The following is a 27,741-nucleotide window of genomic DNA, read 5'->3' as shown; positions in this document are numbered from 1 at the left end:
ATATCTCTTTTTAATCAGTGGCGTATGCAGGATTTTTTCTCAGCGGTGTTATCCATCTTAATCTAGGTAATTGGAGTGTCTAACCAACCAAGTTACGCATCCTTTTATGTCAAGAAGTGTCACTTTATATTGTATATCCTTTAAATTTTCTTTTGACATTTAACTAATTATATATATATGATATTTTTTTCTAATGAAGCAGTGTCACGTGACACCGCTCGAACGTTAATAGATCTGCCCCTATTTTTAACCCCCTAAAAAAGAAGAACAAATTGTATAAAAAAATGTGATCAAATTATTTTTGTGAAACAAATCACACTGAGAAAGGCTCGCAGGTTGACACCGAAGGAACTGGGTGATCTTTATGCACTATACAAATTTGAGTTACACGTGAAATTTCTCTAAAATAAAAGGGTTTTAGTAATATATATTTGATTCATATAATTTTAGTGGGTCGTATCAAGTGGGTAGTGCTAATAAAATGACATTTGGACACTTTTTTATTTCTTAAATGATCTTGTTGAATGGATGTGGTTCCGGAACTCAAATTGAGTGATTTTCTAAGAGAACTATCTACAGTTACTCGACTTTTGAGTTATAAAATCAAATTGAGTGACTTTCTAAGAGAACTATCCATAGTTGAGTGACTGAGATATTATCTTTCACAAACTCCTAGAAGGTTGTCTTCATACATAAGATTTGTTTCTCTGTTTCGTTGGACAATTTTTTTGGAAAATGTTTTATCTAGGAAAATCAATTTCTTTAAAATGAGGAGAATAACTTCCCTAATATGTTGAGCAAAACAAGTTCTATAATTGACATTACATTCTACTCTAGTAATTATCTTTTCCCCATCCTATAACACACCGACACTCCTATCCTCTACCCCCACCCTTATAAGCATTTGCCTTAGAAATCTCAATTTTTTTTTATATATATATAATTGAGATATATTTTCTCCTTACTTATCAAACACTAAAAAATAAGTAAGAATTCCACTTAGTTTTGAGGGAAAATGATTTTCAAGAAAACATATTTAGTGGAAGACATTTTTCCTTTCAAACCAAACATACCCATGCAAACACAGATATGAAATGTTATTTATATCTTAAGTGAGTACAATGGGGATGTAGCTCAAATGGTAGAGCGCTCGCTTTGCATGCGAGAGGCACGGGGTTCGATCCCCCGCATCTCCACTTTTTGGTAAAAAATAATGATACTAATAAATTTGCTAGGTGTTAAAATTAAAAGATTGTTTTGCAGATAAAAGAACATCATATATTATTTTCGTTTATCTTTTTTCATTCTTAATATAACGTTTTTTCACAACAACAATTTCTAGTACACTATTTATTTCTCAATATTCTCATTTTACTTTTTATTTAAAAATTAAAAGAGTCATTCTTTTTTTTCTTTTTTTTCGAAAAGCAGGTTTATTTGGATATGCGATATGAAGTGATGATTTGAAATCAACTTAATTTGAAGTTGAAGTTTTGTTAAGACATGCAATTTAGATTTTTTTTAGTTGTATTTTTTCTCATAAACATGAAAATCTACAACTTAGGAAAACTATCAAAATTCCTACAATTCTTGTACAATCTTACCATATGAGTGAATGATATTTTATAGACAAGATATTGAAATATCCTAAGGCGTCGCATTAATAAATATTATATCTTCACGTTTCTTTTATAAATAAATATTTGTCATTACAAACTTTTAAATACATATAATTTTATAATAATTCACTAGTCAACGATAGTAGTAACTAGTTATATATTCTTTAATATAATCTCTTCATGATGAGCATGCATGAGTGGTTCTTCTTTTTTTTTAAAATGATGAAGCTTTTTTTTTTTTAATTTACAAATATAAACTTATGGATCAATTTTACATTCAAAAAATAAATAAATTTGAAATCACGATTTGGAATTCCAAATGCCTTGCAAAATTTTGAATTTTGAAATCATGATATCAAATCCATATCCAAACATTGATTTAGTAGACATTTGGACATGCGATTTCATTTTATGATTTTAAATCATGAGATGAAATCTAAAATTCTCCAAAAAGATTTGAGAATTTCATATTATGATTTTTCACATTTTCAAATATAAAAATTGACCCACAAATTTATATTTTGTAAAAAAAGAAAAAAAATCCCATGATTTATATCTGTCAACCATTAATTTCATGTGTAAACAAAATTTATACTTGATGTTATTACTCTTATCAACCTTAGAACAGTTTATATTGGAAATAACTGTTATTCTCACAAATCAAATTTATAGTTTATATTACTATTCTTACCAACATTTAAACCATTTATATCGAATAAACTATTACTCTCACCAACTAAATTTATAGTTGCTATTATTACTCTTATCAACCTTTAAATCATTTATATCGAGAAATGCATGCTCAACGTGAGGAGAATTGTCTTTATTATGTCAAAATATTATATTAAAGAGTAGTACACTATAACTCATGTTTAATTTTACCTTTTTATTGAACTAATGTTCGATCAATAAATGTTGTATTTTCTTAGAATAACTTTCTGATAGTGTATTATACCTTTGTTATGAACTTTTGCTTATTTGGTAAGATTGTATAAAGAAATAAAGTAATTTTGATAGTTTCACAACTTATTAATTAAGTTCTTTATATATGAGTAAAAATACAATTTAAAAATTCAACTTAAAAATTCAAATTTTATGCACAAAAAAAATCTTAACTTCATTTCATATAATTTGAAATCATAATTTTATCTCACGTGACCAAACCAAGTTCTTAGGATCATGAATCTATAAGGTATCTCCATATGCCTACTAAAGGTTTCATTTCACAACATAAAATCAACGACACGCATGTGCATGCTTTGATAGGGCGGACCTAGCCTATAAGTTATGCATGCGTATGTGAACTCAATAACTTCTAGATAATATATGCCATATATATAATTAGTGGCGGAGTCAATTTATAGTTAGGGGTTCATCTCAATTCATTTTGATGAAAATTATAAGTATTATTGTAAATGCAGAATTCCCTTTAGCTAGTTAGTGTGTTTTACCTTTTTCAGATTTTGAACCCTCTTAATGAAAAATATTCTTAAGATAATTTTTTTTATTTTATATATTTCATTTCATCTATATAAAATTTAAAATATCAGTTGTATTCTACATTAAATGTTAAAATAATATGTAAATAGCTAGATTGAGTAGAATTATATCATATCAAAATTTAGAATTATAATTTTTGGAATGATGACATATATTTTGTTGATGATACATAGATTGAAAAGGATTGACATAAATGTGCCCTTTAACTTGATCTCATTTCACATTTATGTCCTTTAACTTTGGGTATGCACAAGTAGACGTACACTTAAACTTGTATAAACTTGAACAAGTAGACACATGAGTCCTATGTGACACAATACACGTAGGACACCACGTAGGACAAAAAATGACATGTAGGATGTCATGTAAGATATGTGTGTCTATTTGTTCAGGTTTATACAAGGTTAATTAAGTGTCTACTTGTGCACACCCAAAGTTGAAAGGTATAAATGTGATTTGACATCAAGTTAAAGGGTATATTTATGTATTATGCCAATTCAATATTTATATTAACTTGTATCACTATTCTATCTCAATAATAATTTTATAATTAATTGAATATAGTTATTTAATATATATATATATATGGCTTAAGTCATTCATGGACACCTAAAGTTGTCCGCATATTTCACTTAGACACCTCAATTAAGAGTTGTACCTATTGAACACCTGTCTTGTTCAAAACATGTACCTATTGAATACGTTTTGATGATATGGCATCATAGGTGTAATACACCTCTGAGAAGCGCGTGAAACAAAAAAAAATTACTTACAAACCAATCACAAAATAACACGTCAACACTCAAAAAGTAAAGCAAACATTTCAATATTAAAAAAAAAAATCCCTAAAACATGTCTTCTTCCTCAATTCCAAACCACCTTACTGCATTTCCTCCTCACCAGTCACCAGCTAAATCGTTTTGCCACCTTTCCCTGCCACACACCCTTTCTATATTCTCCTTCATTTTTCCTTCCTACTATCATTCCACCATCACCAATAACGTCTTTGTTATCTTAGTTGAGGTGTTCAAGTGAATTATGCGGACAACTTTTTACTTTAAAATATTTTCTTATAATATATTTTTATATTTTTGAATCCAAATGACATATGTCACAATTTAATTCGTCGTTGTGCCATGTCATCGCGAGTGTATTTCACACACTTCACATTTTTGTTTGATTGTCAAAAAAATGTCGAAGAGGTATCAATTCAAAGTGGTGGAGGTGTTCAAGTGAATTATGCAGACAACTTTAAGTGGCCGTCGATGACTTAAGCCTATATATATATTCTTATATTGCTTAAAAATGATAAATTGATACAATTAATGTAAAGTAAATCCAAATGACTTGGAGAAAATAAAATACGTATCGTTATTTAATTGGATATTTTTTTTACCTTTTAATGCTTGTCTAACAAGCGTTGAATACTTATGCTAGGTAAATTCTTTGTATTTAAATGGTCCATAGGAAATAGAGTTAAGAGGTTAAAACGATACAAAATTCCGTTGAAGAGCCAAAATAAAATTTAGTGGCAAGTTAAAAGGAATTGTGTATGTATTTGGCCGATAATATAATTACCTCCTCCAATTTATAACCTTATTTAAAAAAAAAACATTTTAACTTAGACCCCACAAACAATTTTAAACCGGTACAAGTATATTTTTTTCCGATCAATCCTAGTTTTGAGTAAGAAAATAATCTTCACACCAAATACAGATGACCACGTGTTAAAAATATGAAAAAATACAAAAAGAAAGAGGAAAAAGGCAACTTTTATAAATTAATAGTTTATATGTATAAAGAAAGAGAAAAAAGACTACCATTTTCAATTTTTATTCAAATTCTATCTATACTTGTATTAAAATATTTGTACGTAAATAAATTTAATTATTTTATTAACTTAAAATCGTTATAAATAATAATTAAATTGTGAATCTACTTCGAAGAATGATGAGTTATAAATGTTCAAGTGTGGCCAACTATGTTTCCATAAGAAAAACCTCACGACACAAAACCTACACATGCCCATCATGTGACAACAATTCTTCATTTGTTTTACATTCCAAGTGTGGCAATGAAAGGGACTACATATCCAAAAAAATGTGCCATACTTTAATTTATTTTATGTTAGGGAAAAATGTCTGAAATATATTCGAATTTTGACCGAATTTGCTGTAATAATATCGAACTTTGGAAACCTTTTACCCGCTACACTATTTAATACTGTATTTTAAAAGTATATATGTGTTCACGTGGACATCATAAATATTGCATCATTATAAATAGTAATGTGTCCACGTGGACACATATATACCTTTAAAATACACTATTAAATAGTGCAGGGGGTAAAATGTCCTCCATAAAGTTTGATATCATAACAACAATTTCGGCCAAAGTTGAACTATTTTTCAAACTCTTTTCCCTTTTATGTTATAATATAAAATATATCCAGAAAATTAAAATTGACCTAAAGAGTTACTATAGTCTATATATGCATCAACTCCATAAAAAAACTTATATTGGGTTCTGGCTTTGATTTTTCTAAGTATAAGCTAAGTTTTATATATTTTATAGTCTTAAAAATGATTACACAAAAATTAATTTTTGTTGCGTAGGATTATATTTTAATAGTATGAATTAAAAAAAAAAAACTTACCATCAAAGGATGTGGTATAGTGGATGAGACTACTTCTCCTTTAATCAAATATCTCGGGTTTGGGCCATGAATATGGATTTTTTTTTTTTTGTAAGGAGCGTTACCTTCCGAATGGGGCTTTATCTTACACGAATTTGAACTAGTCGGACTCCAATACTGAGACTGAACACCAAATGCAAAACAAAAAAAAACCTTATTTCATGTTTAATTAAAATAACTTATAAAAATATCTCAGAAAGTTTAAACATGGCAAGGTCATCAACTCTTATTTAACCATTAGCTATTTAGCACAAACTTTTCTTAATTTTGTGCCATTTTTTTCTATATTATTTGTGTTTTCAATTTTGTTCTTGTGATTTTTTTGAAAAAAAAGCATTTTCACTCTTTTAAAGAAAAAAGGTTGGGGTGCATTAGAGCGGATATATTTCTTGTTAGAGAAATGATGCACATATATTTTTCGTCGTTCAACAAATAATGTATATATATACTCTTGTCTTACCATAAATGAGGTATATTTATCCTTCGGTTAACAGACTTAATTAAAAAAATAAATTTTAAAACTAAAATTTTAATTATAAAGCTTTTGACATGACTTTAAAAAATCATCTATCTCACCCATTTTTCATTTCTCAAGACCTAATCCAACAAAACATATAAATTTAATCCCTCTTTTTTTTAGATACGACCCAAACCCATTTTATGATCGAGTAGAAAAGAATTGAAATTTAATTTGAATAGTATATGGAGAGGTAAAAGAAAAAATAGTACTCCCTTCGTCTCAATTTATGTGACACTTTTCGAATTTCGAGATTCAAATAAGTCTATCTTTGATCGTAAATTTTTTAATTATTTTAATTGTTAATTATTGTAATTTATAATATTTTTACGTAGTTTATAAATATATAAATTTCATTTCCCAAAAATTGAAGATTTCACGCGCTAAATTTCAGTAAACATAAACTGTTTGATTCTAAAAAATAAAAATTATCATATAAATTGAGATATACAAAATAATACTAATAAAATCTACGTACATTTTACCAATTGTGTATTACAATTCAAGTAATCAACACCATGTGGTATAACTTTTGAGCACGACAAAAACTTGAAAATTGTTGGCGTGGAAAAAATTTGTGATATTTGAAAACAGAAGTCGCAAAATTACGATTTTGTCCTATACACAGCACTCTGTCCCCCTTCCCTTCCACTCAACACTTCTCTCTCCACTGTATCTCCAATTTCACCCTATAAAGCTAGAGAGAGAGAGAGTAAAGCGAACACCATTGTTGACACACCTGCAGTTCACTCACCATTGTTAGGGTTTTCTTAAAGAAAAAACAAAGCTATTTTCATTCGTCTGGGAACTGACACAGAACCTGAAAAAACAAAATGCTGGTTCAGAAATAAATTGAATTTGAATGATCTAGCTAACATATTGAACATATATGCCTTCACATTGCTAGGGTTAGTTCTAATTTACACTATTTTGTTACTCTTTTTTTTACGATTAATTGTTAATTGCTAGGGTTCTTTTAGTTGTTGATGCTCATGTGCTTGAGGGCTAGTGGTTCATGGTTGAAAATTTGGTGGATAATGATATTGGTGAGGTGCACTAACACACATATCACAAGCTGCAATATTTTTGTGCTTATTAGATGAGTTGTTTGGATTTAGCTTATCTAAAAGTTGTGAACTTTTGGAAATTTATTGCATACTTATTTTATTTATATGGTTGTTACACATTGCATTTGGCTAATTTGAAATTTGTTGGGTTTTCTATATCTAAGGAGCTTGGACATTGAAGGTTCTGATAGGAGGAAACTAACTGATAGAAAAACCAAAATGCTGGTTCAGATATGAACTGAATAGGGACAATCTAGCACGGTTAGTGAAGATCTCCGTTTTTGCATTGTTAATGTCAGTTCTTGTTTCTGCTGTTCTCTCACTTTCTTTTTTAATTGTATTTGTATGTTCCACTAGTAATTAAATGGGTAGTTATTTTTCAGTTGCTCAAGAAGGCTGATTACTTTGCAAATTCAATTACCTCCTCCTTGAACTTTGCTTATCTAGGACTTCTCTATGAGAAATGCTAACTTATTCTGCTTGTTATATTTGTACGGAATTTCACATTGCGTTTTTCATTTGAAATTTGTTTTTTCCTATAACCAAATTTGGCATTTGATAATTGATACTGACGATTTATATCTAGCCAAGTGCTACTAGTTTGGGATTTAGGCATAGCTGATTGATTGCTGTATAACCTGATCTGAATGAATTTCACATTAATAGTATGCCATATCAACTCTTGCTTTAATAAAATTCTACTCGTCCATGTCAATTCTACTCGTCACGCACATTCTGCTTATAATCACCTATTTTCGAAGTAAGATCTATCATCTTGTAAAAGATTATATTTTGAAATTATTCATTCTCTTTATTCATCATGAGATATATATATTTCCTTTTTTGTTTGCTTATGAAACCATCCAATACTCACTCTGTCTCTCAAGCTTATTTAAACTCACAAAGTTGCTGTTCTTCTGTATATATATTTGGGATTCTAGGTGTTGCTCACACTTATTCTTGATTTTTCCTGAAATTTAAGAGGCATTGAGGGTGTATATGAAAGAAGCCAGTCTGAAGATTCTACTATCTTAGTCAAGGAGGGGAGGGGGAATATGGAATCCAGTATGCTGCTTGATTATGCGGTTTTCCAGCTGTCACCAAAACGCTCTCGGTGAGTAATAGCTATGCATTTGTTGCACTTATGGAGAAATTTTGTAAATTTTCTTGATTTCTCTCATTTATTATGGTAAATTGCTTGGGCAGATGTGAATTGTTTGTTTCCAGTGATGGTAATACGGAGAAACTGGCATCAGGATTATTAAAGCCGTTTGTGACCCATTTAAAGGTTGCAGAAGAACAAGTTGCATTGGCAGTTCAGTCTATAAAGCTTGAAGTTAAAAGGTGTAAAAATTATGAAACATGGTTCACAAAGGGAACTCTAGAAAGGTAATTACCCATCCTACTTGTCCAGGAGAAACTGGGAAAATGAAGAGTGATGTGATTGATCGCAGATGTCACATGTATTCCAGGTTTGTGAGGTTTGTTAGCACACCAGAAGTTTTGGAGCTTGTAAATACCTTGGATGCAGAAATGTCTCAACTTGAAGCTGCCCGAAGAATATATTCCCAGGTAATGAACTGTCATTGTTAACTGTTATATACAAGTCACTTAAATAATTGGTAAAATTATAACTTTCTTTTTCCTTTATTTCAGGGAGAAGGGTATCAGTTTAGTAGCACAGGTATGAATGCCCGATAACCTATCTGTATTGGTTAAAGAACGTTCCTCTGGCTTATGGGCATTTAGGGTGGTCTTGAACGCCTTTACAACATCTGATGAACATTAATTTCGATAAGCGTTCCTGGTTTCTTTAGTTATTACTTAATAAGCTCTCTTTATTTAAACTCGAGTGTGTTATAAATGCTGTACCAAATTACCGTTTAAAAATAAATAAATAAATGCTGTACCAAGTTTGTTGTTCCATTATTCACGTTTGTCAATTTTGGCTATTAGGTTTGAAATTCAGGACCACTTTTATTTGAAATTACTGTATTTACTCGCTAGTTCTGTGGCTCTCTATTGGTTTTCTCTGAAGTTGCTATTGGTTTCATAATTCTTCCAGGAAGTGGTGGATCTGGAGTTACAGTAGCAGCTGATGCAACAAAGTATACCCTCTTTTTGCCTTTCCATGCATGGTTGCTTGTAGCATTTGTTGCTTTATTTCATGTTCCCCACTGCCTGTTTACACAGGAAGGAGTTATTGCGAGCTATTGATGTGAGGCTTACTGCAGTACGGCAGGACTTAAGTACAGCTTCTTCTCGTGCAGCAGCTGCTGGTTTCAATCTAGACACAGTATCAGAACTTCAAATGTTTGCAGATCAGTTTGGTGCCCATCGCTTGAAGTAAGGATATCTTACGCCTTTTTTGTGCATTAGCTTCTTTCAAACCTTCCTTCCTCCTCCTATTTCTGTCCTCATGAGAAGTTAGTCTAGGGTTCAATCTACCCCAATATCCTAATTGCTGTTGTTTAAGCTAGGATGGCATGCTGATCCAATTGCCTATCTGCACAGTAAGTGTCCACAGTCTCTTGGTGTGCTTATTGTGTTTAAATTAGCTGGTTACTCATTCGAAAGTTTGGAGCTGTGTGGCTGAATTCTGGTTTCAGATTGTCTGGGACAATGACAAATAAATCCTTGAACTGGTTCAAGTTCCTAACTCATAAAAGCCAAAGTTGTCTTAAGATGATCTGAAATATATCTAAGTAATACCAATTCTGTTCTCATTTAAGCAACACACTTGTTTTAAGTTGTGGTGCCTGGTTTTAAAGGGCTTGGATCATGTTAAGTATCCACAATGGGACTTAGCAGTTCGTCTGACTTTCTTCTTTTGATAGCGGTGATGTAACTTGTGTGCACCTTGATCATTCTATTATTTGTACTCTCCTATTAATGCAGGTTCCAGGTAATTCTACCACTAAAGCTTAGGCAGATGAGAAGAAATTAGTTTGTTTGATTAACCAAGACAATGCACTCTCAAATCCGGGTAGATGGATATTGCCTAGCAGTCCCATACCACCGTTTCATATTAGTCATCATTTGAAGTTCATATTTTACATTTTCATCTATCATACCATTTACCCTAGCACATTGTGCCTTGATATCCTAATTCTTTACACTTAGGCACCACAATCCCATTTATACTTCATTCTTTCTAGGCGGAATCCATCGGCAACCCCCTAAAGTTTGCACGACTTTTCACTTAGACACCTCACATAAGCCTTGTACTTGAAAAGTCGTGCCTACTTTAAAATGCACAAGGCTAAATAATTACAGTTTTAGTGAATGATAAACGAAGATGAGGTGCATAAAAAGGTTATACACAAGAATTTTTGAAAACAAATGAAAAGCATGTAATTGCAAAACTAGAGATCAACATTCTGACAACACCTTGGGTGACAAATAAACAATTTGAAGTTAACAATGGACATTGTCACAAGAGTTAAAGAAATAACTCTTTTTTTTGTGACAATGGTGGTGTTGGGTCAACTTGCGTACACCTCGACTATTCCACCATGTACTTGTATGTAATAATGTTTCTTGACAAGTGGCTGAAATAGCAATAAACTTTTACTATTTGGAAGTCTTGGCTCACCAAAACATTTGACCAAATGTACTGAACAATGTGTAATCCCGCAAGTAGTCTGAAGACGGTAGGATGTGTGCAAACCTCACCCCTACCTTTGTGGGGTAGAGAGACTATTTTCAATAGATTCTCAGCACAATGATGCATTACCAAAACATGTTAGAAAGAAAAAAATAACGGCAACAAAATGGCAAAATAAACAAAACCAATGAAGCAATCGATAACACATAAAAAAAATCGATGTAAAAGATATTAGCAAGTATTAAATGGTAATAATATTAATAAGGAGAAAGGAGACTAGCACCCTCTCTCTCCCACACAACACTCGGCTACTTACTAACCTTCTATCCTAATCCTCGACCTCTAACCTTATTATCAAGGGTCATGTCCTCAGTAAGTTGGAGGTGCGCCATGCCCTGCCAAATCACCTCCCTCAACTCTTCTTCGACCTAACTCTACCTCTCCTAACACTCACTATTGCCAACCTCTCAGGCCTCTTCACTGGTGTGTCCGTACACCTTGTCTTCACATGTCTGAACCATCTCAACTTCGCTTCCCTCATTTTGTCCTCCCGAGAGGCCACTCCCACCTTCCGATGTATAGCTTCGTTCCTGATCATATCTTTCCTAGTATGCCACACCCATTTGAGTATCCTCATTTCCGCTACCTTCATCTTTTGAACATGTGTATTCTTGATTGACCAACACTCTGCCCTATACAACAAAGTAGGTCTAACCGCCGCTCAGTAGGACTTACCCTTAAGCCTTGGTGACACATTTTCATCACATCACATTTGACCAAATATAATTTGCTTATATGCTTGATGAAATGCTTACATAGCAATGATATCCACAACATTTGTATTTTACACTGGATAATATACTTTCAGCTTCTTTATTTTCTTTCCGTCCCCTTTGGGTTATGGAATCAGATCATTTATTACCTTTTTACAATTTCAAATATATAAATGGATCTCTTTTTTTCCCCTTTCAGTGAAGCGTGCAACAAATTTATATCCTTGAGTGAGAGGCGGCCAGACTTGATCAATCCGTGGAAAGGGGTGCCAAGAGATGATCAGGCTGTTCGGTGCTCTTATGGATCAGACATGTCGATTGACGAGGACCCTGCTATATCCGTCCAGCCATCCACTCTGTCCCATTCTACCAATCAAGAATCCTATTTTATCAAACAACAGCAACACCCACACCACCTTGACCAATATATGCCCTTGATAGGTCAGCAACTGACACCTCTCTTGCAACATAGCAGAGAATCGAACATAAAATCAGAAGAGAAGGGTAAGGAAAGGGAAGTCATTGCTGAGAAAGAAAAGGAAGAGGACACTTCATCCAAGAAAGCCGAATCGACCGAGCATAGTAGACATAAAAGGCGGTTCAGCGTGCAGGACCGCATCAGCTTGTTTGAGAACAAGCAGAAGGAGGAAAGTTCTGGGAGCGCTGGCAAGCCAGTGGTTGGAAAACCTGTAGAGCTTCAGAGGTTGTCATCTGGTGTCTCAGTCCCTCCTGTCACTGAAAAGGCGGTGTTGAGAAGATGGAGTGGTGCCAGTGATATGAGCATTGATTTGACTGGTGACAAGGACACTGAGAGCCCTCAATGCACTCCTTCTGCCTCTGTTTCTCAGTCCAAGCCAAAGGAAAAGGCATCAGGTTTGACTGATACAGCAAGTTTTGGCAGGCCAAATTTATGTAGTGTTCCATCTATGGTTGGTAGCAGCAAATTAAATGAGCAGACAGATGCTAATTTGAGGGTTGCATATACAAATGAAAAGGAAGAGGTGGCTGGTGCAAAGCAATTAACTGGTTCTTGTAGGAATATTGAAGATTATTCCAAGTCTATATCAAATTCTACTTCAGATATCTTTGATAGTGATGGATGGAAAGAACAAGCTAGTGGAAAGGCTAGGTCAATCACACTTATTAGAAGGGATGAGGAAAAGAGTCTGAAAAATCAACTGGAACCTGGAGGACAGTTGCTCACATCCCCTGGAAGTAAGAGCAATCAAATTGCTTCAACTCCCACTCCCAACTCAAACTTCAAGGGGTTCCAAGGGGGTGATGAGTTTGTAGGGAGTAAAGGCCAATTGGTTCATCTGGCTGCTGGCCTGAAGAAACAAGGTGCTCAGCAAGAACGTGAATATGCGAAGGCCAAGATTTGGAATCCTGAGGAACCTGGATCAAGTGATCTTTCAGTTTCACAACGAGATAAGGCCTCTCAAAGGACTACAGAGGACTCTGTGCAGTTGGATAGTAGTTCAAGAGTAGAAGTTACAGAATATTTTCCTGCTAAAGGCATTGAAAATAATTCTCCTTACCTGCAATCAAGATGGCGATCACCTGGTGAAACTGAGGAAGTTGAAAAGGTTGATTTGGCCCCGTCTGAGAAAGTAGCAATTGCTTCTGCATCAAAGGGAGAGGATTTCAGACACCAACTAATGAAGCTTAAAGAACAAGGTGCTGCTGAACAGATCAGGAAGGCACAAGATTGCAGACATGAAAGCAATTCTGGAACTAGCAAAGTGATGTTGTCCGGCAAAATGTTTATGGAGGCTCAGGAGGGACCCAAGTCGTTTTTGACGCCCCCTATAGGGCAAGTTCAGAGGGTAAGGCAGTCAAAAGGAAACCAGGAGTTGAATGATGAGTTGAAAATGAAAGCTAATGAGCTTGAAAGGCTTTTTGCTGACCACAAACTACGTGCCCCTGAAGACCAATCTAATTCTACCAGGAAGAGCAAGGCCAACGACATGCAAGGATGGCAAGTTGCAACTTCTTCCAACAAGAAGCCTGTTGTAGATAATTCTCTTGCTCAATTATCTGACAATTACATGTTGAGAGAACCTTCCACAAGTTCCAATGATATAGAGAGATCTGCTGTTACTCCACCGACTAAAGAGGCTAACAATCAGACCTTTGGAGATTTTTTAAATAGGACTTCCTCTGAGCTAAGCTTTTCAGATTGCTCCCGAGGAAAATTCTATGAGAGATATATGCAGAAACGGGATGCAAAACTTAGGGCAGAATGGAATTCTAAGAGGGTTGAGAAGGAAGCCAAACTGAAGGCATTGGAGGATAGCCTAGAGAGGAGTAGAGCTGATATGAAGGCCACATTTGCAGGATCCATTGACAAGGGCAGTGCTGTTTCTGGTGCTCGTCAACGTGCTGAGAGACTTCAATCATTTAATTCTAGGTCCATTTTGAAGAGAGACCAGGTATTTTAATTCTGTTCTATCATTAAATTAAGCAATACCTACACACACGTGCATATTACTGCTTCTTGTTCTTAGAGTTGATTGGTTGTTTTTCTGTTATGTGTAACCAACCTTGAAGAAGTTTCCTTTGACAGCAACAATTAGTTTTTGAGCAAAGTGATGAAGAAGAAGGTATTTCTGAATTTCCAAAGCAGAAAAAATATGGTGAAGACAGGTATTTTGATGAAACATTTGTTGGGGAAGATGGTTCTAAAAACACTCAGAACAAGAAACAATTACCTGTCAAAAGTTTTTCTTCGTCCACACCTCGCACTTCACTAGTACCTGTTCCAAGGTCTGGCAAGAAAGTTTCTAGTAGTTCTTCAGGTAGACGAAGGTTTCCATCTGACAATCCTCTTGCTCAGTCTGTCCCAAACTTCTCTGACATCAGAAAGGAAAACACCAAGTCTTCTTCTGCAGTTGGTAAAACAACTCGTTCACAGTCTAGAAACTATACCCGTGATAAAAGCTCCAGAGAAGGGGTATCTCTTGTCAAGGAGGACAAATCATGGAGATCACAATCCTTGAGGCAAAGCTCTGCCAATGTGGGAGAATTTAGGGAAGCATCTCCGTTGAATTCAGATGGTGTTGTGGCACCACTCAGGTTTCAGATGGAGCAAAGTCTCAATGATAAATTTCTAAAAAAATCAGACTCGCAGACTTTCTTAATAAAGGGTAAAGACCCTGTCTTCAGCACTAGAGCTGGTCTGACTAAGAAAGGGTCGCCTGTCATATCTAAGGTTCAGGACAATGATAACGAATATGATGACATGGTCCTTGAGCCTAAAGATACAGCAGATAGGCTCCAGGATAAGGAAGAGGAAGAATTTGAGAACATGACAGCTGAACTTCGGTCATACTTTGATAATGGGGAGCCAAGACTGAGCCATGATTCAGAGAAGATGGTGACCTCTGGATCAGAAAGTGGTGATGTTTTGAGGTCATTTTCTCAGGTGGACTCTGCTCTGGAAGCTGTATTGCCTTCTGACTTTCTTTCTGGTGGAGCCGTACAAGATTCTGGGGGAGAAAGTCACGTCTCATGGAATTTACATGCTCATCACCCTTTTTCTTATGCTCAAGAGATATCTGATGTTGATGCATCTGTGGACTCGCCTGTGGGAAGTCCTGTGTCCTGGAATTCACAGTCTCTAAGTCAGACGGAGAGTGATGCATCTAGAAATAGGAAGAAATGGGGAATGGCTCAGAAACCTATGTTTGTGGCGAATTCTGCTCAAAGTCAATCGCGCAAGGATACATCTGGAGGATTTAAACGGTTATTGAAATTTGGGAAGAAAAATCGTGGCACAGATAACTTAGTTGACCTGATTTCTGCAACTACCTCTGAAGGAGATGATGACACAGAAGATGGACGTGATCCTTATAATCGATCTTCAGAATATCTTAGAAAGTCAAGAATGGGCCTCTCACAAGGGCATCCACTCGATGATAGCTTGTGTGGGGATGAGGTTTTCAGTGAACAAGGTGAAATTTTGATGTTTCATTCTATAAAAGAAATGTTTCTTGTTTCTATATGGCAGATTAATATTGGTCTCTTGAAATTTGAATAAGTGTTCTGATTGTTAATTGTTTTATGGTGACACAATGTTAACAAAATGATATTATTGATCAGTTAAAGAGTGGCTTATTATCATATTTATCATATGCTCAGGATACCCAGATTTGTGGTGTATTTATTGAGGAAATTTGACATTTGAACAAAAAAAATAGTAGTACAATTACATGCAAATGTGTCTGATAGGAAGTGTGCAACTGAATATTAAGATTAAGGTAAGGGATCTTTTTTTCATAACGTTTTTTTTTGAAGGGCAAAAGGTGATAATGAATCACACATCACGTAATTAGAGGTAGATATGATTCTATGAAACTTACTTATAAGAAAAAAGGAAATAATTATGGTTCTTGAGGAAAATAAATGTGCTTATTATCTGCAACTTCAGCTGGTGTGTTTTAACTCTCTTACTATTTGAGTTTTGAAGTTCCTATTTTTTTTCTACATCATTCAATCAGCTATATTGAATCTGGTTGCCTATATGAATCTTCTATATCCAATTCAACTCTATTTAGGTCCATTTCATTCCACTTCCAAATAATTCAATACATGAAAAAATTAAGTGGTAACAGATGATATTCTGTGCAGATCACTGTAGTGTTTCTTGTATGTCCAGCGAAAATTCAGGGATGATGCTACCAAGATTTCTCTATAAAGAAAATTTGGAAGAAAAGGAGATCCTCAGTTTTCTTTTTGAAAAGTGGTCTATTTCACTTTTTCCCCATCTAATGTTAAAGTCAATTTCACGAGCATGAAGTAAATGGAAAAAACTCCAAACCCTGGAGTTTTTGGGTCTTAACCTATATGCATGTAAATGTAAATGTAAATGAGGATGTTTTGGAATGTTCAGTTGGTGATTTTCTTATTTAGTTTCCTTCCGATGCATGTTTGAGTTAATTATCCAGTCATCTCTTTCCAACTTTGTATTTGACATTCTGGATTTAAGGTTACTAACTGAATGATCGTTTCTTATGGCAGTTCAATCCTTGCACACTTCTATTCTGGCACTTCCAGATAATTTCAAATCGAAGGAGGATTATTTATCAGGGAGCTCAATTAAAGGTGACTACTTAGTATATAAAGTTGGTCTTTCCTGTCATGCTCTCTGTGTTCTTTATTTTCTATCATTTAAAAGCCACCACGTGAAGAAATTTCGCACCAGGGATATGAGCAAAAACATTAAAAAAGGACAACAGAAATGGTAAAGAACTTTTGTGGTAGCATAGTAATCACTTTGCTTCATAATAATTGTGTGAGAAATATAGGAAAATAATATTATTGAATTGTTGTTGTGTCTACATTATTATATTGAGACCCTATTTATAGGCCCTAGAATACAATCCTTTACCAAGTAGGATACTATTTAGTATTCCTATTTCTATTCCTATTCCTATTCTAATAGGATTGTATAAACCTATTCTTATTCTTATAGGATTGTATAAACCTATTCCTATTCTAATAGGATTGTATAAACCTATTCATATTCTAACACTCCCCCTCAAACTAGTGCATACAATTCATGTACCTAGCTTGTTACAAATGTAATTAACACGAGGACCGATGAGGGGCTTGGTGAGACATTTGCGAGTTGATCACTCAACTTCACAAAATTGACAATAAATTTCAATGTGCTTGATCTTCTCATGAAATACTGAATTTGATGCATAATGCCGATAAAACACAGAGTGATAAAATTACAGTGTTGGAACTTCCCAAACCAAGCTTGCAAAGACTGTTTCAGACCATAGAGTGACTTACGTAATCAACATACAAGGCTACTAAACTCCCCCTGAGCAACAAAATTAGGTGGTTGCTCCATATAGACTTCTTCACAATGCAGCGAACATTGTAAGTGCTCAAAATCTAGTATAAAGTACATGGTTCATGTTGGAATCAATAGACAGTCGATATTAAACAAGTCACCGAAAAACTGCCCGAAACATGCTCAGATGCCGGAGTATTAGATTTGATGGGTAAAAGTGGTCACAATCTAAGAAATAAAATTATATGGGTAGGGTCGGAATGATGTCACGACCCAACTAGAAAATAGAAATTATATAGGATAGTTCGAATTGATGGAACGACCCCATTGAAAAAGAGAAATAATATGGGTAGGGTCGGAATGATGGCACGACCCTACTGAAAAAGAAAAATAATATGGATAGGGTCGGAATGATGGCACGACCCTACTGAAAAAGAAAAATTATACGGGTAGGGTTGGAATGATGGCACAACTCTATGCTAATCAGATTTAAGGAGTCACCGGAAAGACGAATGGAACTATGCAAATCAAATCTGAGGAGTCACTGAAAAGACACATGATGCTATGCTACTCAGATATGAGAAATAGTTTGGAAAAATCCACGGTACTACACAAATTAAATATGAAAAGTAGTCCGGAGAGATGCACGGTGCTACGCAAATCAGATATGCAAAAAAAGGTAGTCACCGGAAGGATGGCACGGTTCTACACAAATTATATATGAAAAAGGAGTCACTGGAATGATGGCACGGTGCTACACAAACTAGATATGAAAAAGTAGTCACCAGAATGATGGCACGGTGCTACACAAATTAAATATGAAAAAGCAGTCACCGGAATGATGGCACGGTGCTACACAAATTAGATATAAGAAAGTAGTCACTAGAATGATGCATGGTGACCCAACTTTTGCTAACATAATCATTGGCCAGACGGGTAGCATATATGGGTGCCACCCGCCGGCAGCGGAAGCTCTTTAATTCTTTACCAAATTCGTAGAGGTTCTGATACCATGTGAGAAATATAGGAAAAGAATATTATTGAATTGTTGTTATATCTACATTATTACATTGAGGCCCTATTTATAGACCCTAGAATACAATCCTTTACCAAGTAGGATACTATTTAGTATTCCTATTCCTATTCTAATAGGATTGTATAAACCTATTCCTATTCTTATAGGATTGTATAAACCTATTCCTATTCTAACAACTAGAAAAGAGCTCACAGGTTTGTATTGTAAAAAAATAAATAAAAAAGAAACAAGCTTACATAATTTATTTTTCATAAGGTAAATAATATTATTACTATGGAGAACATCTCTTGTGTACAAGCAATCCAAAAAGTAGAGAATCTATAGCATAAAATGATTCTCTACAAACGGCAGCCTATCTTCTATTCGAACTAGTATTTTATGAGCACCTACAAGAAACTAGGAATGAGTGATAGTGAGGTAGCATCCTACTTCTCTTCTCTTAAATTTTCAGCTGGAGAGTACTTGCCATTGCCGATTGCATCCGAACCGTTTCAATATCTCACATCACAAGTGAGTTACCACTAGATAAAAGTAGGAAGAGGTGGTCCACATTGTCACCTAAGCATTTGGAAATGAAACACCAGTTGAAATATGTATCTGTGTTTTCCTTTAAGTTCTCATCAGTCAATATTGCTCCTCTTGTACCAACCAAGTGAAAAAACACGCATGTCCTGGTGCCTTCGGAATCCAAGTTGATAAGTGTGGAAAATCCTACTCTTCCCTCACCAAGACTTTATAATAATATGACTTTACTGAAAACAATCTATTTCTTCCCACTCCCTACCTGCATAAATCCTGACTACTAGGGATGTACACTGCTTGTAAAGCATTTCAACCAGGCCTGGAAATTTTGCTACTTCCCAGCCCTGAAGGTTCTTCCCAACTCCTCATGTCCCAATGAACTCCCCCCTTTCTTATCTCTTGTCAATCTGTTGTACTGTCATTTCTTTATGGTTTCAGATGCTATAAATATTCGGGAACGTGAGTGAGTCTGAGGTCGTCTCTTCCCCATGCCACCTATGACAATGAAAGATGATTCTATTTCCATGCCTGTGTTTTGAAGGTTATGTTACCGATGATTTCTAACAATTGTTTCAATATAATCCTTCAAAAGCTGCACCCCAAAAGGAACCCCCCCCCCCCCACCCAATCAACAATTCTATACTTTTCTGCTATCATCTCCCTGTATAATACATACTCTTCAATCTCGACTTCATAGGAAATTCCCTAATAAAGCCTTGTTGAAATTTGATATCTTTCACCCCGAGACCCTCCCTCCATCATTGCCTCCAATTTCTTTGGAGATCTAATGACCAGTTGACTAAATGGAACATCTTATCTCCATTTAGTAAATCCCATAGAAAGTTCTTTTTGAGCCTTTTCATTTACCTGTGAGACTGGCAGTGCGTGAAACAATGACATTAAGCATGTCAGGATGCTTGATAGAGTGCTCTTAATCAACACTCTGTCAGGCCATGTACCTTTTTTGCCAGCCTGCTAGCCTCTTGTCAACTCTCTCCTATGATGCTGAGACTTGGGTGCGGATATAGAGATCGGATTCCTCATCACATAAATTTTAAGATTTGGTAGTATGGATCTGGGTGCGGATACGAGTTGCTGGGATACAACCAATAAATATATATTATGACATCTATAAGTATTTTTTGAGTAATTAATGTTATTGAACTAAAACTAATAAAATTTGTTTTTTTATAAACACATAATATTTTATTCATAAGCTATCTTGTGTAATAAAGTATCTTCATACTTTATATAAATCTCTCTATATATGGCATAAACCCAAAAGTCAAACCAAATACCTAATCAATCTGTACTTCTTGGTCATAGATGTAGTCAAAGCACTAAAGGTGAGTTGACCATATTCCGTGTGGATCCCACATCCACACACAAATCGTGTCGGATCGACATGGTTGTTGCAGGGATTTTGAAGGGTATGAGCAACATGGACTCTCTCAATCACTCTGCTCCAAGTTGGTTGCTCCTTATTGAAAGTGCCCAAGTCTATAAGCCAAGATAAGTAGTTGGAAGAGAACTAACCCAGCAATTGAGCACCGGTGCTAAATTCTCAATATTGTTCACTTCATCAACACGAATGATCTCATACTTTCTGAGGTTGATCTTGAGGTCTGACACTATCCAGAATCATATAGGTACCTGTATAAGATAATCTTGCTGGTTAATATTCGCCTAACAGAAAACTGAAGTATCGTCTTGGAACAAGAGATGTGGATAAAACCTCATCAAGTAATCAACTACAACAACTTTATCTATCATTCTACTCAATACTTCCAGTATCAGGATGAATAGTAATGGAGATCAGAAGTCCCCTTTTGTCAAGCCCCCCAAGCTACCCAAGAAATTACACGGGCTACCATTTACTAGGACCAAAAATCTGACCGTTGATATGGAGAAGTTGATCCACTTTCTCCACCTATCCACCAATTCCATCTTCAACATTATCAATTCTAGGAATTTTCAGTTTGCATGTTCATAAGCCTTCTCAAGGTCTAGTTTGCTTAAGATCCTCGTCTCTCCCTGCTTCCTTTGCCACCAAAGTTGCACCATGGATTTGTCTTCCTTTCACGAACATAAGCATCTTCTCGTATGGCACCTTCTTTAGTCTATGGAATAGCACTTTAGAGATTATTTTATAGATTCTTCCTACAGAGCTTACAAAAAACTTGTATGCAGTTTTTATACCATCTAGTATGTTAAATTTTGATAACAAGAGCAGCCCTCTGCACAAGATTAAAATGAACTGCATTATCACTTTTTGCTATTGGTGTAGTTCAAAGTATATAGATGACCCTGTGGCTATTGTAGACATTCTAGGGTCCTTATAAAGGTGAAAGGAGGATCTAGGGATAGTTCTCTTTTTTCTTCTTTTCTTTTCTTTATCCTTTGTTTATGCCGGACACACATGTGTGGAGGGAGATATGATGTAGATTTTTGGATACCAGCTTTGAGATGATGTTTAATATACACATGTTATCTTTATCAAAAAAAAAAAAAAAAAACTGAATAATAACAGCTAAAGATTAATCCTTGTTTTCCTCTGTTTCTGGGTTAAGTATCCACAATGCTCTCTCGTTTCATCTCCAAATATTCACATCACCAACTGTTACTCTAGTATCTTCAAAACCAACAGCTAAAGAATCTCTCTCCCTCTCTCTCTCTTCCTCTTAGCTGGTCACACATACAGCATTCTTACATCCTCAGCTGGACCTAGATACAACCCTTTGAAAGAGTTAAAAATGCCTTGTTGGCACTTTGTTTTATAAACATAGAAGGTAGCTTAAGCTGCTTGTAAATCTGTTGAGGTTTAATACTCTGCAATCGATCAGGGATTGGGCCCTAGCTTTATGTATATAGTATATGAGCGGTACGGGCCTTAATGACCTAAAAGTAATGAATTGCAGCCATAAGATAAGGAGTTAGGGATCATCTATGGGTGGTATTCATGGTGGTGGTGATGATGAATGTGTATTGGGTATATGGATATGGTTTTCTAGGATTTGAACGCTTACATCCAATGGATTTAAGGAAAGCAGATGTAGGAGGGCAAGGCTAATGTTGTATTTCTGCTTTGATGTACTCATTTTTGTAGATTGCCACCTACTTGGTTTAAATATTAGCAATTTTTTTTCTAATTTTTTAAAAGTTATTAACCTACTTTCTAAATGAGGACCGGCTGCCATTAATGTGAGGTGAACAGTGGTTTCAGGTGGTGTCTGACCTGAGTAGAACTCCATTTAGTAGCTATAATCTGTAACCTTGCTTCCGATTAGCTTAGTGGGTGAGATAATCTGTTTTATGGTTTTTGCTACTAGATTCCTTAAACTTGTTAAGTTTGTAGGAAAGCTCATGTTTGGATAATACATTTTTCTTGGTATTTTGTCACTTAATCTTAGGATCTGACCAATTTAAGCTAGATGTCCAGTTGAAACTCCCAAGTCTTCTACACTCTTGCAGCTGAACATTTGCACAACAAGTACTGTTGTTCCATCTGAATTCTAATGCTTGTTACTTTCTGTGCTGAATTGGTCAACACAGTATTACTCTATTGCAGAAATTTGAAGTCTGTAAAATTATTATGCTTCAGTGATCCGAAGTATTTTACATGCTAACTTTTGTTTATTTACTGTTTGTACAGCTCCAAAATCATTTTTTTCCTTATCGACATTCAGAAGCAAAGGAAGTGATTCAAAACCAAGATAGGTCTTTTCAAAGTATTAAAAGTTCCCACTGGTTAAGCAATTGAAAGTTACTTCACGATATTCAAACAATAATTTACATAGAGACTGAGGTAGGCTATTCTACAATCATCTATGTATGGTGTATAGTTAGTGTATCATGTAGCTTGAGAGGGCCTTGCTTCCAGTTTAGCTATCTCTAGCAATTTTCTCGGAATATAGTTTTGTATATTATCTTAAGATGACGGTCCCTGAATAGGATGTTTATGTGATTTTGTAAGTTAGAGCCATTCTTTTCTTACATTGCCATATACATTGATTTTGGGTAAATATCAGAAGATGGAATTGTGTTCAAAAATCAAATGTTGCGCGAGTAGAAGGTAGCTATTTGATCTGCTGTATTATAGCTTGTAATATAAGGCATATCGCGATGTATAACCTTGTTATCTAGTACCACTATGTCATTTTTGCATTGCCTAGACCTCTGGAATTTCTCGATAACGTCCATTGAATATGTGTTTGTTCATACAAGTATTTTAGCAATGGATCAAAATTTGCAAATTTCTGGTTGTAGCATGAGGTTTCATTGGGATTTTATCATTTGTGACCACCTTGTGAAGAGAGTTGAAAGTTCTCATGTTCTGCTTTTAGTCAATTCTCAATGGGGGGAAAGTAGATGTGATCGTGTGTTTGTTATGGTGCCAGAAAATGTTTTCTTAATTCTTCCGTCAAAAATTTTGAGAAATATTTTCTCTGGGAAAATAAATTCCTTAACAATGAAGAAAATGACTTCCCTAATGAAAGTATGGAAAATAATTTGCTTTAGTAGCATTTCAAACCCACAGCCCCACTCCATCCCCACACCTCTACCCCTAGCCCCTTGGTGTTTGTTTAAATTATATGTAAATATTTTTGAGACAATATTTTCTGCTTACTTATCAAACATTAAAAAATAAGTAAAAGAATCACTTTTTTAAAAAAAAAAGACTTTCCGGTCATACCAAACAAACTTTTAAGTGCATCCGATTGCCTACAAGCTTGACTCACCAATAATACCAGAATCTGTTTTCTAAAAGGAAATATTTACCAACTATGTGGGCCAATTCCAAAAGAAAGTGCCACAATATCTTCTTTTTTTTTTAAAAAAAAAAAAAAAAAGCAGTTTACAGAGAATTACAAAAATAGTTTTAGAATTATTAATATCAATCTTTGCCTAACATTAATAATAATGGACGGTATCACTCAATAATTACAATGGAATGTGTTGGCTCATAATCTAACTGAATTTTTTATTTCATGTATAAATAGGATTTCTTGGGATTCTGGCTTTCCAATCTGTGTTGTAACTAATGCAATGAAGTGTTTTCTTGAAAGAAAAAAAAAATCACCCAATGATTACACTATGCAAACAAAAGTTTTTAAGGAATCAAGCTAAGTAGAGTACTTAATAATCATCTAAACAGAAGTTTACATATAACTAATTATTATATATAACGTCATTTTCAATAGTCCTACATAGACTTGCAAAATAAAAAACTTCTTCTTACTCTCTCAACAACAGCTCAACCCCCTCTTCCTTAAAATACCTAAGCTGACCAGCAAAACAACCATATCATCAAATTGACTATATTACCCCCCAAAAATGACAAGAATGTCACAAGACTCATATTTACAAATTGGTCATAATGGTCATTTGAAGAACAATAAAGGGGCCCCCCTTATGAAGCTGGCAACAAGTAGGACCAGAAAGTTGGTTGCCTTGGCTTAGAAGCCAAGATAAGTTAGACACAAACTTGAATGCAATAGAAAGTTACACAAAAAGTTGCTTTTGTTGCACAAGGATTTCTCTTACATTTGTTCAGCCTCTGGTTGTTTTTGTTTCATCTTCTGTCTTTCTGTTTTTTGGTGCTCCACAATTGTTCAGGTATGTTATAGTTACTCTCAACATATCAAACTATGCTAAACTATAGGAATTCTAACAAGGGGATTTTCAAAAACAGTTTAAGAATGCGACATTTGAATTTTTCACTTTTTTGCGAGTTTCATATCTGAATTATCAGGTGTTTGTGTTTCCTATCTAAACTATTATCAACCATTTATCAAAACACATCTAGAAGCTGACTAGACTATATATTTGAATACAACCACCAAAAGGGGCGTGACAAGTTAATATGCCTATAAAATTTCGTCCATGTGACAACTGACTCATTAATTTCGATGGATGTATCGATAAATAGTTGGTAATAATTCAGGTTGGGAACTCGCAAAAAAGTGATTCTTCATGTGTATTTTTGACCATTATCTCTTCTTGAAAGGACCTTCTTGATTTTCCTTTTGGATTTGGCTGATTCAATTTTGTTAACATGAATCTGCAACATGTTTTAGGTGAAAGATGGCGTCTCTCGTACCAGAAGTACTGATTAAGCTTCTACAGAGTATGAACTCCAATGTAAAAGTCCGCGGGGAGTATAGATCAGTACTTTTACAAGTAATCAGCATTGTCCCCGCGTTGAGTGGTTCAGAACTGTGGCCAAACCATGGATTCTTTATTAAAGTCTCCGATTCTTCTCATTCGACTTATGTTACACTGTCAAAAGAAGACAATGAGTTCATTTTGAACAACAAATTGCAACTTGGCCAGTTCTTCTATGTTGACAAAATGGAGGCTGGAACACCGGTCCCAGTCTTAGTTGGCGTGAGGCCAATTCCAGGGCGACATCCATTTGTTGGCAATCCGAAGGATCTGATGCAAATGTTGGAACAATCTGAGGTTCTTGATCAGGAAAATAGTACTAGTGGTCCAAAGTTGAATGAATTGCCTGAAGTGAAAAACGAGAACGAGAAGAAGAAGAAATTTATTATCAAAGAGGAAAAGGCGGTTGTTGCATCCAGGTATATGCAAGGTGTGTCAAACCAGAACGTAAAGATTGGTGGAAATGATCAAGGTACTGGTGCAAAAGGCGTTGAAAATGAGAGTAACGGAGCAGATCACAAGGTTGTACCTTTGAAAGGGAAACAACCAGAGGTTAAAAGTCAGGTATGATGATCCTGCATCACAGATTATTCATCAGAACCACATTTAACTTGTAAATATAAGAGCTTCCATTTTAAGTCATTCTTGTAAGATAAGGAATCGAACATTCTGACATAAAATTTTGCTTAAATTTGCGAAACTTGTATTCCAGGACTAAAAGATAACTGTTCTATTAGTTGAAAGTTTAATGTTTGTAGTCACTTATCAAACCAACTCCTTACAGCCTGTGCATCAGAACTGAAATTTTGCTATTGCTTGACTATTTCTTGAAGAGTTAATAGTCAAAAACACACCTGGAGTATCACATTTTTGCGAGTTTCCTACCTAAACCATCATCTGTTCATGTTTCCTACCTGAACTATTCCGAGCTAGTATTTATCAAAACACATCTCAACTATCTGTTGTTCCCTTTTCCTACCTGAAATATCACCATCATACAGGGAGGAAAAGGGAACAACTAATAGTTGAAGCATATTTGATAAATAGGTAAAGTGAACACATGATAGTTCAGGTAGGAAACTCACAAAAACGTGATACTTCAAGTATGTTTTTGACCATTATTTCTTTTTTGAAGGACAAACTTACATCGAAGGTAAGACAAAAAAAACTTGTATTATATGCTTTCTTCTATAGAACAAGTTTGCTGATGAGTTTTTCTGCTTGTGAATTTCAGACACAGCCTACAACTCCTTCTCGTAGTCGTTCTGATGCATTTTCTCCAAACTCAGATGTCAATGTGCTTAATAGCAGGGAGCTTTCGACAACTCCAAGGTTTTCAACTCTAAAACGCACCAGCAGCAAACAAGAAAACATTAAAGAGAACGGTCCATTTTCCGAAACACTCATACCTTGGTCCTCTCTACCAGCCAACCTCGCAAAGCCAGGGAAGGTATACTTGTTTCTTCCCGTTTCTCCTTTAACAATTCATTCCATTGTTTTTCATAATAATGCATCAAATGAAAAAAAAAAGAGTCTTTGTATGATTTTAAAGAAGACGTCGATGACTCATTAGAGAATCAACATGATCCAAATGTACTTATGTTTTGTTGTTGTTTTTTTCGTCATTATAATAAGGGGATCCTTAGAAGGAAAAAGTTAGCTTCTTTAATAGCAGCAGAAGCTCAAGAAGAAGCATTGACAGCAACCAATCTTCTTCATTGCTTCAGGTAAGCACAACGTTAACTCAGTCGTAACATGTCATGTGCATATCAAAGGGTTGTTTTCACATCAAGTTACATGTCTTCACTTTTTTTTCTTTTCAGCATGTTTGCTGAACTATGCTCATCTGCATCACCAGAGAGCCCTCATCTCAATTTGTCCAAATTTTTCACACTCAACCAACTCATGGATCAACCGAATAATACTAACAAGACAAATGAACAAATCCTAGATAACTTTGCTTCAAAATTATCTTTACAAGACAAGGAGAAATCAAGCAAGAAGACACGTTCCTTGAACGATACTAAAAATACCCCCAAGTCGTTGATTGAAGTTTCTGTGTCTGAAAAGGTAGAATGGGCAAAAGGAGACGGTTCCAAAGGCATTAAGGAGTTAAGAGATGTTCTGTTTAATGAAATGCAATCCTGGTTTCTTAAATTCATGGACGAAGCACTGGATGTTGGCTTCCAACTGAGTGAGCAAGAACACAAAAAGAAAACACGTGTAGTACAACAAATGGATACAAACAACCAAATTGCTCTCGCGTTGTCACAACTTAAACATGCCAATGACTGGTTGGACAAGTTACAGAGTAAATCAACTTTGAATAAAGATGTTGCTGAGACAGTTGACAGATTGAAGCAAAAACTCTACGCGTGTTTACTTCTTCATATCGATTCAGCTGCTTCAGCTCTTGGAAAACCATGTTCCTAATAGT

At 35.0% G+C, this 27,741-nt stretch overlaps 2 protein-coding genes and 1 non-coding gene across 4 annotated transcripts; all 3 read left to right on the top strand.

The window, feature by feature from the left end:
- Window positions 1–1,123: 1,123 nt before the first annotated feature.
- TRNAA-UGC (transfer RNA alanine (anticodon UGC)) lies at window positions 1,124–1,196 on the top strand. The gene has a single exon. It is a non-coding gene; the product is annotated as a tRNA-Ala (tRNA).
- A 6,022-nt stretch (window positions 1,197–7,218) lies between these two features.
- Window positions 7,219–23,276, top strand: LOC125819939 (uncharacterized). 2 transcript variants are annotated; one of them, XM_049499344.1, is made up of 11 exons: window positions 7,219–7,239; window positions 8,381–8,512; window positions 8,605–8,787; window positions 8,871–8,970; window positions 9,055–9,082; window positions 9,464–9,506; window positions 9,592–9,744; window positions 11,978–14,210; window positions 14,345–15,731; window positions 16,798–16,881; window positions 22,792–23,276. In XM_049499344.1, exons 2-11 carry the CDS (start codon window positions 8,454–8,456, stop codon window positions 22,854–22,856), a joined length of 4,335 nt encoding a protein of 1,444 aa, XP_049355301.1. In that variant the 5' UTR covers window positions 7,219–7,239; window positions 8,381–8,453; the 3' UTR covers window positions 22,857–23,276. The 2 variants fall into 2 exon arrangements, with proteins under 2 accessions (XP_049355301.1, XP_049355300.1); XM_049499343.1 differs by lacking the exon at window positions 7,219–7,239 and adding an exon at window positions 7,580–7,659.
- Window positions 23,277–25,213: 1,937 nt separating this feature from the next.
- LOC125820014 (uncharacterized) lies at window positions 25,214–27,741 on the top strand. Its single transcript, XM_049499431.1, has 4 exons — window positions 25,214–25,868; window positions 26,539–26,754; window positions 26,940–27,031; window positions 27,128–27,741. The coding sequence occupies exons 1-4, from the start codon at window positions 25,224–25,226 to the stop codon at window positions 27,735–27,737; spliced, it is 1,563 nt and encodes a 520-aa protein (XP_049355388.1). The 5' UTR covers window positions 25,214–25,223; the 3' UTR covers window positions 27,738–27,741.

Source organism: Solanum verrucosum, unplaced genomic scaffold, assembly GCF_900185275.1.
Source record: "Solanum verrucosum unplaced genomic scaffold, falcon-dt-bn FXZP01000229.1, whole genome shotgun sequence".
Taxonomy (NCBI): domain Eukaryota; kingdom Viridiplantae; phylum Streptophyta; class Magnoliopsida; order Solanales; family Solanaceae; genus Solanum; species Solanum verrucosum.
Note: the sequence above shows the minus strand (reverse complement) of the source record. Positions and strands in the feature narration are given on the sequence as shown.

What these genes read in the sequence shown, in the direction of transcription:
- LOC125819939 (XM_049499344.1), top strand. Translation starts at nt 8,454, where the DNA reads ATGGAATCCAGTATGCTGCTTGATTATGCGGTTTTCCAGCTGTCACCA. An exon ending in CCCGAAGAATATATTCCCAG is followed by an intron (nt 8,971 to 9,054) that starts GTAATGAACTGT and finishes CCTTTATTTCAG; the next exon opens with GGAGAAGGGTATCAGTTTAG. An exon ending in ATCAGGGAGCTCAATTAAAG is followed by an intron (nt 16,882 to 22,791) that starts GTGACTACTTAG and finishes CTGTTTGTACAG; the next exon opens with CTCCAAAATCATTTTTTTCC.
- LOC125820014 (XM_049499431.1), top strand. Translation starts at nt 25,224, where the DNA reads ATGGCGTCTCTCGTACCAGAAGTACTGATTAAGCTTCTACAGAGTATG. An exon ending in AACCAGAGGTTAAAAGTCAG is followed by an intron (nt 25,869 to 26,538) that starts GTATGATGATCC and finishes TGTGAATTTCAG; the next exon opens with ACACAGCCTACAACTCCTTC. An exon ending in ACCTCGCAAAGCCAGGGAAG is followed by an intron (nt 26,755 to 26,939) that starts GTATACTTGTTT and finishes CATTATAATAAG; the next exon opens with GGGATCCTTAGAAGGAAAAA.